General features: G+C 28.9%; 1 protein-coding gene across 1 annotated transcript; it reads right to left on the bottom strand.

The window, feature by feature from the left end:
- Positions 1 to 6091: 6091 nt before the first annotated feature.
- On the bottom strand, positions 6092 to 13784 carry ATPsynE (ATP synthase, subunit E). The gene is made up of 4 exons (XM_016057134.4): positions 13627 to 13784; positions 11257 to 11311; positions 8913 to 9014; positions 6092 to 6243 (listed from the first exon to the last, which is right to left on the bottom strand). Exons 1-4 carry the CDS (start codon positions 13681 to 13683, stop codon positions 6188 to 6190), a joined length of 270 nt encoding a protein of 89 aa, XP_015912620.1. The 5' UTR covers positions 13684 to 13784; the 3' UTR covers positions 6092 to 6187.
- Between the last annotated feature and the right edge of the window lie 3952 nt (positions 13785 to 17736).

The following is a 17736-nucleotide window of genomic DNA, read 5'->3' as shown; positions in this document are numbered from 1 at the left end:
TGACTGGCCATTAATTGATAGTTATCAAAACAATGAGGAACTATTTTGTTTTCACGAATTCAGTATTTTGCCCAAGAATATCCAAAGAGAAGCGTAATTTGACGTCACTTGGAAATGAATGGACCAATCAGAACAAAAGCAGTTGTCTGCATACTACGATAGCTTCCCGTTCGTTCACGCTTCTTTTGCGCTAAAACACTTAACAGTTTTTTATAAGTATGTACTTCAAAATTTTTATACAATTATAGTTACTTCAAGATCTTTAAATCTTTTTTTTTTCGTTTTAAATCATGATTATTTGATAATTCACTATTAAAAGGTAAAACATAGACTATGACAGTTATAGTTGTAATATGAAGGGTTATAATACTGCATCTGCGATTATTTTTCAGGTTTTTTTTAATTATTTTTGTAAAAATACTTAAAACTTGAATTCTATAGAATATATAAATCTTTCCATGTGAAAATTTAAATTTGCGTCAACTTTTTAAGAACTGCTACCCTACAGAAAATAATCTGATTTTCTTCAAAAATCTTGAGATATTTCTCCCTTATTTTTTAAAACGGTACTTATTTTAGTAAGCTAAAGAACCATTTTATACAAATGAATATTTTGAAATTCAGTTTGACATAAAAATAAAAAATTTCATTTGTGTAAAATTTTCAATAAATTTGAATTGATTTTTCTTTTAATTTGTTGCTTGGTACACTGTCTTTTACTGAAGCTTTAAAACTTTCTTTACTATATAAAAACCGGATATTTTACGCAATGAACTATCTTGATACATAATTTATTTGAACAATTTAACAAAGTTTGTTTTTTCATTATTTAAAATTTTAATGTTTTGGTACAGCATTAATTTTGAAAATAATAATATTGATTTAGAGAAAATATATTTAGAATGTAGAATTCATAGCTTTAATTGAAAAAAAAATGTTTTCAAGTGTTATTTCAAATAGTTTTTGCAAGTGTAGCAAAAGACAAATACAGAGTGTTCCAAAAAACCTTAGACAGGTATTGTTGAATATATTTTTATTTAGCAAGAGAATATAATTCCAGACATTAATATATTTGGAAATTTCATTATGGTTTGATATTCAATAATTTATTTACATTTAAGTGTAGAGACATTCTTTAACTATTTTTCGAAATAGTGCCAGTTGGAAAATTGATTAAACACATTTTTTAAACCAATATCTTAAGTTAAATGTTTAAATCATGTTTTGAATCTACACTATTGTTTTCAAATTCAATTCAAAAAAAAATATTCAATGATTAAAAACAAAATTGTCAAATTACTTGTTGCTGACCCAACAGAGAAGACATGCATAAATTTCCTTAAATTTCATGATTTATTTTTAGTTTAGATTCGTTAACAGTTTTTTTTATAGCTTAAGGGTAGTATTTATTTAAGAGGAGTATTTTTTATAGCTTTTTTGTAAGAGAAAAAAAAAAAAACATGCAAAATTTTGTTTTCTTTTTTCCGAGTAAGCACATCTTAATAAAAAATTTTAAATTTATACTCCATTCAGAGTTTAAAAAGAAGTAATATTTAAGTAAAATTAAAATGCAAGCAATATAAGATGTGCGCTTGACTCTACAAAAATGTTTAATATCACATATATTGGATAAATAAGTCATCAAAACAACCATCTTTTGAAACAATACTTACCATAGCACCTTTGTTAGTGAAACAAAACTAATATTTTTTTAAAGAATAATGGATCATTAACGTTAATATGTGTATTTTTTAAACATTTTGGAACTAATATTTTATCTTCATAAAGTAATGAAAATAGTTTAAAATTTTTTTTTTTAACATTTCATCAACATAACTACAATACTTTAATTTCTTCGGTGGGATCTATATATAAATATCCCCTTTAAATTTGTAACTCAGCAAATATTATTAAAATTAAAATAGGACAAATAATTCCTTCTCATTTTTAAGCTAAGTATATATTTTTGTATCTTAAAATCGGAGACGAATTCTTGATTAGGTCAGAGAGGCATTGCAATTCGACCGCCTGCACAATTCGAATTTCGGAATGAAAAACAAATATTTAACAGCAAAGCGGGAAAATGAAGCGTTATCAATATATAGTTGGCTCTAAAAAAAGACCTTTATTTAAAATTTAAAAAAAATTCAAAGGATTAAAATGAAATCGAGAAAATTATCAACAATGCAACCAACGATTTGCTTACAAACATTGCTGTAAGCGACTGTGAGGAGATAATACGTGATTGGTTAGCTTGGCGGAGGAAAAAATAATTCGACGATTTCACTGGATGAGAGTACGAAAGCATACAGAAAAAGAGTGCGTCATAAAATCGATTGTTATTAAATTATGACCAAATAATATTTGGAGAACTTTATAAAATTAAAAATACTAAAACATTCTGAATCGTTTTGTCAAAAGAAAAAATTGCCCCCAAAGTATCGGAACGAACTTGAACGATAAATGAGTTTGGCCCACGGACTAAAAGTTAAATCTCCTTCTCCAGTTATTGTTTTCATTTACACCACCGAGTCTTTCTCTCAAATATTGCGATACAATTTTCCTCCAATTTTGTCACTGTCCAAGCTTCATAAGCGTATGTCAAGACTGGCCGGACAAGAGTTTTGTAGATTAAGAACTTTGTTTTTCTAAAAAGAAACCTAGATTTAATAAATCTTCTCAGCCCATAGACAGCCCTATTCGCCAAATAGAGTCTGTTTTTTATTTCAGGAGTGATCCTAAGTAAGTAAAACTCCTCACTGTTTCAAATCTATAAGAATTTACTTTCAAATCTATAAGAACTACCTCGGACCATTGAGTCCTAAAACATGAATATCCGGTTAAAAGATAAAAGGCTGTTCAGGCTGGCTCGTTTTCTCTTATGCGTACATACATAAGATGTCCACAAAGTATATAGAGAAAAAAAGTGTCTCGAGAAATAAGTACAGGATTAAAAATATAAAAATACACGAGTGTGCATTATATTACAAAAAATGCATTCTGTTATAAACCCAACTGGATTCTCCCCTTAGGATGAGATTTTTTCCAGAAAAAATACACAAATGTGACTTATAGGTTGTTGCAATTCATTTTCGTTCACAAATGTTCTCAAAATGGAAATAGCTCTGGGGATCTAACAGGTTTAGATGTTCTATACACACACCTTCCTCAATAGTGACAGGTCGGATTCGATATCGTTTTCATTTTACTAGCTTAAAAGTCTGATTTTCGAAAGCTCTATCGTCATATGAAAAAAGATTATAGGAAGTATACATTTTATGATAATTGTTGCATAATGTAAGAAATATTTTACATCAGATTAGTGATTTTTATTTTTTGAGTCATCAAAAAAGAAAAACTGCAATATTCCTAGTTATGATTGACATTATATGTTACGAGTTATGTATACCTATAACTTTGAAACATAAATGGCATTTAATTTATAATAGATAATTAAAAGATGTTTTAGTTAATTTAAAAAGGGAGTTCTGAATAAAAAAAGCTGAACATTTTAGAGCAAAAAAAAATGATTCGATGAATGAGGCACACTTCATTACGTATTAGTAATACTTAGTTAAGCATCCAAGCAATAATCTGTGCAAAAATTCTATTTCACGGACTTTTTTAGACACTCGATTGTTAACTATCGATCATTGTCACCAGTTTTCAAACGTAATCTAAAATTGGCTAAAATACTCTATGAATGGAATACGGTAGTTATCTTTATTATTGGTGCTCAGATTTAAAGACACCCTTAAAGTGTATATGAAAGCTCGATTTGGTGTTAACTTGAAATAAAATATTGATTTACATAATTTTTGGAGTTTTAAAACACCAAATAGGGATAGGTATATTATACAGGGGTATTTGTGACACTAAGTGAAAAAGCCTGAAAATTTTAAGTGAAAAAACTCGATAACAAGATATCAATTTACTTACTATTCATATTTAATATAATTTTTTGAACTAAGATTTATAATTAAATTACTTACCAATAAAGAACATCGGACTTTTATATTAACTAATTTAAGAAAAAACTTAGTTCTAAAAAGAATCGCGATATTGGATTTTAAAATCATGCGACTATGAATTGTGACATTGGATTTTAAGAACGCTAATATACAAACTGCAATATACGAAAATATAAATTACAATATTAGATTTTTATATCACATAAATGAATCATGATGTAAGATTTTCAGATTCCATGAATACGAATAGAGACATTGGATTTTAAATTCCCGTCAATGCGAATTGCAATATTGGTTTCAAAAACCTGTAAATACAAATTGTGATATATTTTTAAATTATGTAAATATGAATCACGATATACGATTTTTAAATAGTGTGAATACGATTTACAATGAGTAGGTTTTCAATCAGGTAAATATGAAAATCCATGTTAGATATTAAAATTGAGTTAATATGAATTGCGATATTAGATTTTAAGAACGCGAAAATACAAATTGCAATATTGGATTTTAAAATCATGTGAATATGAATCCCGATATTAGCAGATTCTAGCGTAGTTTAAAATAATAAAAACTATAAAAATCAGATAAACCAACAAAAAAATTGCAAATTGGTCCCTTATGGAAATGTCACATTTAAGCGAGTTAATGAAGGTTTTAAGATTTAAATTTTAGGCTATAGAATTTATTTCTTACTTTAAATTTTTGAGTGCAGTGAAAATTTTGTTGGATTACAAGTTTTGGTTTCGCGGAAGCGCCCTACTTCTAGTTTCTAGTCCTAGAGGAATGATACGAAAAACCAGGAACACAATCAGCCTTGATTATGCCACAATTTTTAAAGTGTAGTTATAAATAGAATCTGTCACAAGTAATAAACACCATTTCTATTTTTTTTGGCAACATCCAACTTTAATGACATTGTTTGTAACTTTTTTATTGTTTGTAAATTAACTGCAAGGCACGTTTTGTAACAAATTCATGAATCAAAATATTGTACTGATACAAGAGAATTAAATATAAACAAGTCTTTAAAGAAACCTTCAAAAAGGACTCATTTATAAATATATTTAGTTTAAATTAATCTCAGTGTTTCACGCTTTATTTAAATATTATATTAAAAATGTGATTGATGAAAAACAATATTATATTGCATTCAAATTTGTTAAAATTATTATTCAACAATATTTCTTTTTTTTTTTTTTTTCAAATTACACTTTTTTATTATTTTGCAAAAATTAAAGAACACAGTATAATTCCATTATTAAGCAATAAAAAAAAATCATAACAATTTCAGATCATTACATAGAAAATGGGACACAATTATATTGGGACAAAAAGGTAAAAATATTTCTTATTAAAAAAAATTTAAATATCAAGACAACTATTAACTCTACTTTTATAACTGTTCTGATTTTTGAAAGAGAAAAATTTATAGGTGAAGTTCTATCCATCTTTAACTGTAAATAAAATGATAAATACCCTCCCTTTTTTCCTTTAAAAAAAAACATTTCTTTTTCAGATTTTAAAAGTTACTGCTTGACAGTATTGTTTGGACTCAAACTGACAAATTCAAGGTTTTGTTCACCGATTTTAATCCTGGTGGGGAAAAAATTTTCCGAATAAGATTTTAAAAAGATGACAATTTTTTTATGTTTAAAATATTTATAAGTTTTTAATTCCAACTACTATTACTTTATTAAAATAGAGTTCAGTACTATAAAGTTAAAGCTTTATTTTAAATATAAGCCATTCATACTATTTTTTTATTTCTTGGCTAAAGAAAGAACATTTCGACAAGGAAAAATTCAACAAATATAGTTATATTTTTTTAGTAAAGTTAAGAAAGAAAAGAAAAACTCTTAAATGTAACTTTTTTCTTCTCTTACTCCAAAAGCGCAGTTAGCATAGTTTGCTTAAGAACAGCTCATTATAATAAATTATAACAAAATATTCTTTTTTTTAAAAAAAAAAAGTTTATAACTTATGTACAAGCTTATTTTGATTCATTAAAACACACACACAATAAGACAGATTTCAAGACAGCAATCAATATTTTACAATTCCGTAAAAATAATTTCAAAGGAAATATGATGGTATGTGTAGTGAATAAAAAGCAAGAAGAAATGTCACAGAATTTATTTTTCTATTAACACACAACATAAAGGATTGTTTTACGAAGTAATTTGATAACGGAACTAAGATTTATCTTCAAGAGTTCAGAATCCAGGAGGAGGAGTTACATTGCACTGTTCAGCAAGGTAGAGCATTTCCTCTGAAATTCAAAGAAAAATATCAGTGACAACAAAATGTGATACAAGCAATTTACTAAAGCTGTAGGTAAATTTAATTAAAAAAGGAAAAACTACAATTGTTCTAATATGACAGGGATGGCAAGTTTCTTTCAGAATGGTAAAAACTTTCCTAGAAGAGTATTGGTTTGATTCAACCCAAATGGAGAAAATGAAGAAAGTGGAGAGAAAATGGAGAAAAAAAAAACCAATCTAGTATCTAGTTCAAATAATAAAATTACCTACTTTTCAATATATCAATTTTAAAAAAGTAAAATTTGAAAAGCAAAAATTGGGAAGAGAAAAAATAATATGAATTGCTTTTGAAATTAAAATAACTGTTTGTAGTTCAATACTTTTTTTAAATGAGAATAGTATTAACTTATTTTAAAGATTATATAAAGAACTCTTAAAACATCATTAACAATTTACATTAGCAAATAATAGCATACTAATTTTTTCTAATTTGTATTAAGAATGGATGCTTAAAAATATATATTGATCATTTTGAGTTTCTTCCATTGTGCCCAGTTTGTTCCTGTTTTTTCCAGTTTGTTTTAATTCTATGGAAGAAATAAATTTCTTCTGAACAAAACATCAACTCTGTTTTAAGTATTTTATAAAGATGCTTTATTCACACATCCTATTGAAAGTAATTTCAGAGGTTAAACACAAGATATCTACGCGATGGCTATCAATAGTATAGTTGGAGCAACCGAGTTAAAATAAATTTTTTACTAAATCTAATATTTGTGTGAATTGGAGTATGTTTTTCAAGAGGATCCTCTTCAAATAAACAAACTTTTCCATAAAATATTTCAGTTGTAAACAAACATAAAATCCTGAATCTCATAACAATTGAATATATTTTAGGCAACAAGACTCAATCTTAAACGAAATATAAAAAGCGGAAAACAGAGAAAAAGCTCTGGTGACTGATGTTTCAATTTGTACAAGACTGAAGTTACAAAACAAACTATATTAAAATTTTAATAACCTTTTCCGTAGCATTACAAAATACAGTGAACCCACCAGGAAAGACCACCTTTATTTACGACCACTTTTGAGAGGCACAAATTTTTTTCCATAAGCTTTGCATTGAAGAAAACCTTTAGAAGAGACCATTAAAACCTCTCCCAGTGATTGAGTAAATATGTGCACCCAATGCGGAAAAGGTGAAATAAGGAAACAACAAAAATATCAAAACAAAAAATTTTACAAAACAAAACAGTAGATTAAAATATATTCAAAATATTTGTGAGGCTCTTATTCGGAGAGCTCTTTTTGACGATACAGCCTCCTGCAGTCAAAGTGCACTAAAGATATTACTTTTATGGTTGAAAGTTAAATTAGGAAAAAAAAGGCATCTCAAACAAACCTCTTATCAACTTTTAAAGCCGAATTCTAAGATATAAAATTAAATGCAAACTTTAAAAAAAAATAATAATAATATTATTCATTAAAAATAGTTTCATCATTCATTTAATTTGTTTTTACATATAATTATATAAATTGGGATAGTTTTTATAGACGCTAAATTTTATTTCTGGATCCGTCTTTTCACGGTGCCAACGGAAGTGATGCATAAAGAAAACACAACGACTATAATTAAAATCGTTTGCAAAAATCGTGTACCTTTGATAACAATTTTGAAGTCAATGGAGGTAACCCCTACGAACAACCAGCCTGAATCAACAACCATTTTACTGTGGAACGGAGAGTGATCGCTCTTGAGAGATTTCACTGTACTTAAAAACTACAAATTTTTATTTTATGTCAAAATAGTTAAAATAAGAAGCTAAGAAATTTGTTGTTAGAGGAATGATATTAAATGTTTATTTTTTTGTTATGTAATCATTTGTATCATGGAATTGACTAAATAGGTTTCTTCCAAAACAAGTGGAAAAGATATTTTCAAAAAGATATATCAAATATTAAAACAATTTTTTTAACAATTTAGAGTTGGAATCTAATTTAAATAACAGTATATATTTCAAAGCTATACTTAATATATTATGAATACTACAAAGCAACAATTGAGAAGAAAAATAAATGCAATGAATTTCTTAAGAAATTAAAATAACTGCAGTACTTCAATATTTTGCTCAAATGAACATAGTAAAACCTAATTTAATAGAACATCTATTAATAGTTCTCCAGCAGTTATTCTCTTTTCTATTATGCTAAAAACAAAAGGCATAAGAAAAACTTTTCACACTTTTTTTAGGGTACTAAATTCTTTGGTGAAAATTAAAATCATTCTAAGTACCAAATTACAAAGCTGATTTTACTTGAGGAAAAATGGGCATATTAATATAAAGAGGTATCAAAATTATCAACTGTTCAATATCATAGATTCTTTTCTTTTTTCAAAACTTGGAAGTTATCGAAAATTTAGAATGCTTAGAATTATTAATATAATTCTAAATAAAGACCTGTGCTCTTAAGTGAAACTTTAGCAGTCATGGTTCTTTAGAACTCTTAGTTTTTAATATCTAGCAAAATTGTGGTGGCCCATTATATTATTAATAAATAAAATTAAGCCACACTGAACTAGCTGGTTCATGAGAAACATACGTAATATAACATTCTCAAAATTTATATAAACATTAAACAGTGAGTACAGATAAGTTATACAAAGAGAGAAACTCACTCCTCGTGGCAGCTTTATTTTCTTCCTCCAGTTTAGCATTTAGAATTGCTTTTTGTTTCTGGTTATAATCTCTTATCTTTGTTTCTTTCCTTTTCAAATATTCTATAAAATAAAAAAACATGTCATTGTTTAAGATACAAAAACTGTGAATATAATTATAACATTGGTGTAAATAAAGAGGCAAAAATAGAATTATTCGAAGGTTTATTCATAAATTTAAAGAACATTTTTCGTGTGATATTTACATAATATTTACAACTAGTGGGCTGTGCCCCCTGCTCGCTAACGCCCGCCAACCCCCGAAAATTGCTACGCAATCTTATATGATTTGCTTTGCAAACCAAGCTCGCTTCGCTCGCTACTAACTTAGGTGCATTGTAAATGCACAAAATTCTAAAATTTCAAAACAATCATTCAAATTCATATAACAACCTTTTTTTTAAAAAAAAAATTACATATTTATGGTAAATACTAAGTCATTAAAATAAATTTGTATTCAAATGAATGATATGTAATTCGTTAAACCTATTAGAAATGTGCTATAGTATAAAATCTTAAGATAAAATTTCTAAAGCTGATATCTCTTTAAAAAGGTTAAAATTTTGGCTATAATTAAGCCTAATAAAAATTGAAAAAAAAAATGAATTGCTATGGAAAAATCTGCATAAACAAATAAATTCTAGTAAAACAAATAAATTCATGACATAAATAAAAAATTGTCACATAAATTCGTAATATATAAATTTGCAAAGAAAAAAAAAACGCTTTCAACAAAATACTAAAATATAGAGATCTATCGACAAAGAGTACTCACTTCTGCCTAGCTTATGCTCTCCCTGGTTATTTCAGTTTCTGTTTTTAAAAACGCTATATGTTGAGCCACCTGAGCTAGATTTGGCATGTGACATTTTTAGCGGCAATCATTGGTCGATTTTCTAGCGGTGCCATTCGGGGAGTTGTAATGAGGCTTATTTTTTGTCACCGTGTAAGAGAAATATATATGGAGATGATTTTCAATGCAGAAGGATTCTTTAGCTTATTCTATTGATTAGGTTTCTTTTTTACATCTACTAAACATTTAAAGATTGATTTTTGGAGATATTTTTTTTATGCTTGAATTTTAGGTATATCTGATGGTAATCTAAACTTTGGTGTAGCTCGGACATATTTTCAACGCTTGCTTCACACCCGTAGACTTTACCCAAAGCCTCAGTCATAAGTCTGACACATTTTTATGCAGCTTATGTTTGCTTGCAGTCATAATTGATGACTAATCTAATATCACCTTCACTTAAATCTTATAGAATTGGAAGATATACCACACAAGAACTCTAATTAATGATTTCAAAATAATCCAAAGCTTGAAAGCTCATCTTTAATAGTATAAAATTTGATCTATAGCTAATTCTTGTCATCAAACAGTATTCGATTAACGTTTCAAATGCAAGCACCTTGTAACATTGTCTGATAATTCTCAATTCTGTATGCAGATGATACAGTTTGTCCAATAGTCCTCTTTATTTTCCCCATATAAGATTTCTAACTATTGTCAATAGAAAGTTTATACATTAAAATCTTAAAAGCAAAACAAACTATAAAAAAAACGAGCTTAAAAATTTCATACTACCAAAAATAAAGTCAACCTTCCGATTATTTAGGAAACATTACTTGAAACTGTTATGTGGCAATTCCTTCTCTTATGTTACAAGACAAAATGAAGATATTAATTCATCTTTTCTGACACTACAATTCACAATTGAGAAATATTTAAGTTTTCCTTTTATTCTCAGGCTGTGGAAAAGTGGATCAAACTTAAGACAAAGGCTTAAAAAAAAAAAAATATGTGGAAGATTATTACATTTAAGCAAGACTAAAATCTAAATCCAGTTATGTCTCATTTTCAAAACAAATCAGACTTTTTATGAGTAGTAAACATAAAAAATGAATCTTAATACAGTAAGACAAAGAATCCTACTACATTGAAAATTTTTGGAAAAAGTTGTGGATAAAACATAAATACCACACAATAAAATTCTACAGATGCTTGGGTAAGGTGTGGATTGAACTTTACGTGCATTTTGCATCATTCAGATCTAACATAATGAGCAAAGTAAAAAGATACGAAAAATTCTTTAACTTCTGTTTCCTACTTAAACCTTGCAAGCAAAATTACAAAGTAAAAATCACTTCACCACTTTTGTGTGAAGTAATTGCTCCATTTTAATAGTGTTTAGATACACTAAAACTTTTTACAGTGTATATGTTAAAAAAAAATCCAAATAATTATTTTCATTACTACTACTGATTATTTTAACTGACAGAAACTACTAAAATAACATCTTACTGAATCGTAATGTTCCATAAACAACTCCAGTGAATAAGGCACCATATCGGCAAGCCTAAAAAGAGTAAAGGATATAAATGAATTGCCCAAAAAACATTCAATAGATTATTTTTAAAGAGAGAACACATATTTAAGAGAAAGAAGTACAAAATTATCAGCTATATTTTAAAATACAAATTTATTTAACTGCTAATCATTAGGTAAAGGAGAAAATTTATTTTTAAAAAAAAATAAGATTCCATTCCAATTCAAGAATTGATTTTCTATTCTGGACTGAATGACAATTCGCAAAACAATTGATCATTATTCAAAAGATGAGAAACAGTGCAATCTCTTGAATTAGAATTAAATTTACAGTCCACAGCATGCAAATAATACAGTCAATAGTTTTAGATAATTTTAAAAAATGTGACACTTATCTGCATTGGGAGGGTTGTAAAAAATTACCTATTTTTGTTGTCAATGATAATTAATAGTGCCAATAGGGACTATTTGCACTATGGTAATCAGTATGTAACATATAAATATAAGTACTTAATAGGGATGATAATTCTATATTGGACCTACCCATGCTAATTACTATCACTAAGACGTAAAAAGGTTAAATGCTTGAAAAAATTTTTTTAAAGGAAAATGTTGTAGCTTGCATGGGACTGACTTTTAGTTATACCATTCTATCTTCTTCTGTGAAGTATCCCATGTACTTCTCCCCAGTTGTCACCAAAACTTGGCATTTATTTTCATGCATGCATACATTGATATGGAAAACTTCCCTAAGTAATCCATATCACAGAAGCAATAGGTTTTTTGCAATCAAGGCCTTTTTATGAGAAAAATATCTTAAGAAATTGTTTACCTAAAAAACACTTCTTTCAAACATTTAATTACATGAATATTTAGAAGTAAACTTCACCAAATGTGAATGAATCCAAACACATTAAATGCAAAGCTTAAATTTTCTACCAATAACGATTCTTATTTAGATAAATTAATATCTTGTACCTAATAAATACAGGATAAGAGATTAAAAATAAAATAATTAATTATAAAACAGTAAAATAAAACCCACAGTTTGTTCAGGGAACATGCGATTTTATAAACTAAAATATCAACACTAATGAAAAAAAAAAATTTTCAGTTGTACTTGGTAAATACACTAAAAGCCAAATTAATTACAACTTTTAAATTTAATGTTTACTAAATTCAGATTATTACAGAGCATGAGACACATTTTTAAATTTTACGATTAACATATTTGTTTGATGAGATTCAACAAGTTTAAAGTTTTTTAACTATCAATATTTTTTTTTTTGCTTTTAAGTTCATAATAACTTTTCTGACATTTATGAAGACAGATTTACCATAATGACAGTAGTGATTTGATTATAACAATGAATGATGATAGGCACTTAATATTTTTCTTAATTTATAATTCACTTTTTATTTGGATTTCTTTACACTTCCAGTTTCTTAATTTTATAACTCACACACTAAAATTTCTCTAAGAAAAGTAATCCACGCCTGTTAGGTACTTTGTTCATTATGCTCATAGAAAGTAGAATGAAATTTATTATTCACATACTTTCAAAAACTTGAGAAAATAGATGATTCTAATTGTTCAGATATGAGAAAGCAAAGATTTATTTTTTTTAAACATGTGCATAGTTAAAATTTTGATTTTATAAAACGAAGATGATTTTCTCAAACGATGGTTTGTGCATGATTCAGCACTGTGATGATTCCGTTCTTAAAGATATGATTTTAAAAAGTGGCTGATTTCATTATCCAGGGAATAAATTAGTGGTGGTCACTGTAGCAGTTTAACATGGAAGCTTAAAAAAAGCATTTTTTAATTTTATTATACTTACGTTTGTCTACATCGCGGCGTAAAGTACTTATCGATAAATGACTAACCCCTCCAGTAAAGCGGACTACGGAAGCTGGAAAATTATCATATTCTTATTTAACGATATAAAATTACATCATCGGTTATTTCATTTTAGCACAACGGACTGAGAATCAAAAAACGGAAGAAAAAAGAAAATATAACTTGTTGTTTACATCTTGTCATATATAAAAGCATTCTACATACAACGGGCTGAAAAACGGTCAACAAATGGAAATTTTTATTATTTACAGACAGTGTGACATAAAAGGCTTACAGAATAGTATTATTTGATTTTTACAAATCACTTTTAGTCATTTTAAAGTTAGTTATTCACAATATATGTTGAATGACCTCTAAATCGCTGTGCTAAGACAGAGAAGGTAAATTTTACAAAATTGCAATCAACTACTAACTTAATTTTTCCACATAACGTTAAGTAACATATAGTAGAATAAAAAAAAGAAAAAGAATAATTAATATACCCTAATAAAAGGAGATACACGTAGCGGAGGAGCTAATTCAATCGGTGGAACAGCCATCTTTTTTTGCAAACTTTTAGGTAATACGCTTCACTTCAGTTCTGACTTTTGTAAATACTGAAATATGTACCCAGTTTTTGCACAAATGTTTCTTTAAAAAATAAAAAAAATTCCACTCATTTTTTTGTTTCAAAGCAGCGTTTACACTAAATACAATTCACGCACTTTTACCATCAACAATTAAAAAACGAAAGGGCGCTTGATTGGTTTTTGGCAGAATATATTACACTAATCACAATTTTATTCACCGCAGACGGCCATCAGTAGTGCGTGAAAGTGATTCACTGACGCACTCTACAGAATCATTCTCACAGAAGTCCCGCAGTGGACTGATGGTTAAGACACGGTTCCCAGCAGATCACCGAAGTCAAGCATCACTGGCTGTGGTCAGCGTGCGGGTGGGTGACCACTTGGATTGGTCTGCGTAGGGACCGAGGGTATGTGGTATGGGTCCTCTTTAAACGATTCTACCGCAAAGTGCTCGATTTCGGGTGCAGGTCGTTGGGCTTTCGAAGCGGGGGTGCCATCCCCTCTGCAGAGGATCAAAATTGTGATGGCATGTCTTCGGATCATCCTCCGGGATGTTTCCCAGACCGTCTCCAATAGCCCATTGTGCAGGTCTAGAGCGACGTAAATGAACAACAACAACAACATTCTCACAGAAAGCGATTATTCGTATGTAACTGTCAAAAATAATTTTTTTTTTTTTGGAACTATGTTCAATGTAGTTTCTAGTTCCAAATAGTTTCCAACTTAAAAGTTTTTAATCTATTTAAAAATAAGGAGAGAAACTAACTTACTAAACTAACGTAACTTCCTTTTCCTATGACTCTTTACACTAATGGTGAAAGCATGTGAATAAGTCTTGCCATAGGTAGAAGGTTCTGCTCTATGCCAGCTGTAGCCCATTTTTTTTAATAACGGCAGGCACTGAACTTTCGTTCTTCGCCTTAGAAGATGCTGGAAGTGTTGTTCATTTATCGTTACCCAGTGGGCACCTGCGAACCAAAGTCACGGAGGCGAGCAACATTACCCACGCCACACTGCCACAAATACCCGTTCATAGGGTGGGCCACATTCATACATCAGAAGACAACAGAGAGAGAGAGAGAAATATCCATGTCCAGAGCAAGATTCGAACCCGCAGCCATTGGCTTCGCAGTGAGGCACGCTAACCACTCGGCCACCTGGCCGGCCCTGTAGCGCATTTCGATTCCAATGCTCGTAATGCTTAATCTCTTACCTGGGAAATATATTCAATGGAATTGGTTAAAAAGATTCGTAAAGCGGACCCCTCTGCAGTGGATCAAAATTATGAAGGCATATCTTCGTATCATCCTCAGGGATATTTCCCAGACCGTCGCAAATAGTCTATTATGCAGTTCTAGTAAAACAAGTAGCAAAATAAAATAAGTTTTCAAAAGTTCAAGAAAATTTTTTTTTTTTTGTTTGTCTCATTCTGGTACGTAAATAACATGTTTGTTAAGCCTTTTGTTTCCATAAAACACAATAATTTGTTGTATTTTATAAAAATGAAAATAGCGCAGGTTGTTGTTGTTCATTTACGTTGCACTAGAGATGCACAATGGGCTATCGGCGACGGTCTGGGAAACATCCCTGAGGATGATCCGAAGACAAGCCATCACAATTTTGATCCTCTGCAGAGGGGATGGCACCCCTGCTTTTGTAGTCCGACGAACAGCCCGCGAAATCGAACACTTTGGGGTCGAACAGTTTAACGAGAACCAATACCGCACACCCTCGGTCCCTACGAAGACTAATCCAAGTGGTCACCCACCCGCACACTGACCGCAGCAAGTGATGATTGACTTCAGTGATCTGCTGGGATCAGTCAACTGCGGGACGCACAGATTGTATTCCTATTTTAAAATTTTTTTTTTTTGAAATTTAAATATTGGGTTAACATTATTTTTAAATAAGATTGTTGATTCAGCACACTATAGCGTTAATTAAATTATAGAATTATTAAAAATTTCCAGTTTGCTCACTTAAAATTATTTTTACAAAATTAAAAATTATAGACAGTTTCTTTTAATGTTCATTATAGATGATTTCCTAAGTTCCACTAACTAAACCATTTCTACCCTTGCTTTTGGATTTCGTCTCATGGTTTTTCTAATGATGAAGTTATGTAAGTATTTCTCCATTATATTTCGATAAATCAGAAGTAGAAAAAAATATTAAAGTAGGTATATAATTTGGTAACATTTAAATTATTTTCTTTAATATTACAACAATTTTCTTTAATATTATGACAATTTAAAACAGGGTATGTAGCCAAATTAAAAAAAAAAAAAAATTACAATAATAAATAAATAAGCACCTTTTAAGCACTGTAAAAAATTATCATAATTAGGATATGCGGAATAATAAAAAAAAATTTTCTTCCTATTGTTGAAAGTTCCTAGTATTATGCATTAACGAAATGCATATTAATTTTCAAAGACATTTAACATGAACATGATAAAATTACTAGTTTCTGACAATGAACTCTTTTCTTGCTTGTATTAGTCATTTAGTTTCCTAACTTAAAATTTTTTTAATTTGTGTCTAAATCAAGACAGAAATTGAAGCTCTTTCTCTTCCTGGGATTTTTCACTTGCTAATAGTGAAAGGATGTGAAGTGTTGGTGTTGTTATATGTTGAGAGTTCTATTGAGCGACACCTAAACCATTTCGATCTTCAATTATTTAAGGATCCTAATTTTTTGATTTACCTAAAATTGGAATATTTTTATTTAGTATTTATTGACGAAATGCGTTTGCTGCAATAATGAAAATTATTGAAACACATAATTTCTGTTTATTTGAATTGTAACCAATGCGTTAACTCTGTGATCGTTTTGACCGTCGCCAATAGCCCATTGTGCAGCTCTAGTGCGACGTAAATGAACTACAACAACAACCGTGATCGTTCATGCCGTAAAAAAATTTTGTGTGATCTTTCCGATGAAAAATGTTTGCTTTTAATTCTCATTTTGCGGGTGTGACTCATCTAGGCGAAATTATGGAATACAATGTCAGATTAATGTTATAGTTGTTAATACTTGAAATTACAATTATTTTCTTTCAATTTTTGAAACTTTTTTTTCTAGATTTTTTTCTGTAGTTTTCTCTTTTCTAATATACACAGTTGGGCCGATTCACAAGATATTACTGCCATAATAAAATTTATAGAATGAAATGGTTAAAATTTCAAAACACTAAAATAGGCTATGAACAATTGCATAACATGACTGAAATTTTTTTTCCGATACCATTTTTTTTCCTTTCATATTTTGGACAGTTTAAGGGCCGAAGTTTTTTGGCTCATGGGTCATATACTGTGCATCTCTGATCTAGTATATGGTGTGTTTGTATTTCCTTTTATACCAGGATTGTGGGAAGTTTAATTTTCTACTTTGTTACTGTTGATGTATTTATAGATAGGCCCAAGAAATCTCATTAGCTTGATTTTACATACCTTAACCATATTTTGTTCTCCAAAATTCTGTACTTCTCAAGATCTAATGTTCGCAAATAAGTGCCTTTTTTCTTTTTGGTCCATCACTCGCTTCCATATAGAATTATTGATCTTATATAGTTGTAACTTTGTTCCTTCACTCAGGCTTCGCAAAGAATGTTGAAAACACAAATCATAATCAGGCATGCGTAACAGTGAAAAGTTCCCATACTGATGCTCAGTTCTATCAGTTGTAACTGTCGAATTGAGTGTTACTGTTAGCAACGGCATGATATTACTATTGATTATAAAGTTAATTTCGAAGATTTAAAATCAAAATTTGTGTGAATAAGCTATTTTTTCTTACACTGTTTCATTGCAGCAGAAATCATCAATCAATAAGATACGTTTGTTTCAGTTGTGCTCAATAAAAATAGTTTTTAAGATGTATAATCTGAATTGAATAAATGTTAATTTTACAATAATTTTTAAAATGCTATTTATAAGTGTAGAAATCAGAGAAATTAATTGAGCCCTTTTTGTATGGTGATATTAGAGGTTTATATAAAAAAAAATTATAAAAACAGTATA

This window comes from Parasteatoda tepidariorum, chromosome 2 (assembly GCF_982258835.1).
Source record: "Parasteatoda tepidariorum strain Cologne lab strain chromosome 2, Ptep-v5.0, whole genome shotgun sequence".
In the NCBI taxonomy this organism is placed as follows: Eukaryota; Metazoa; Arthropoda; class Arachnida; order Araneae; family Theridiidae; genus Parasteatoda; species Parasteatoda tepidariorum.
This window is presented reverse-complemented; position numbering and strand designations above follow the sequence as displayed.

Excerpts from the sequence above, each read along its gene's own strand:
- ATPsynE (XM_016057134.4), bottom strand. The coding sequence starts at position 13,683 with ATGGCTGTTCCACCGATTGAATTAGCTCCTCCGCTACGTGTATCTCCT. Across the intron at positions 9,015-11,256 it reads TTATGGAACATTACGATTCA|AATATTTGAAAAGGAAAGAA; the intron begins GTAAGATGTTAT and ends TTTATTTTATAG. Across the intron at positions 6,244-8,912 it reads AAATAAAGCTGCCACGAGGA|AGGAAATGCTCTACCTTGCT; the intron begins GTGAGTTTCTCT and ends TTTGAATTTCAG.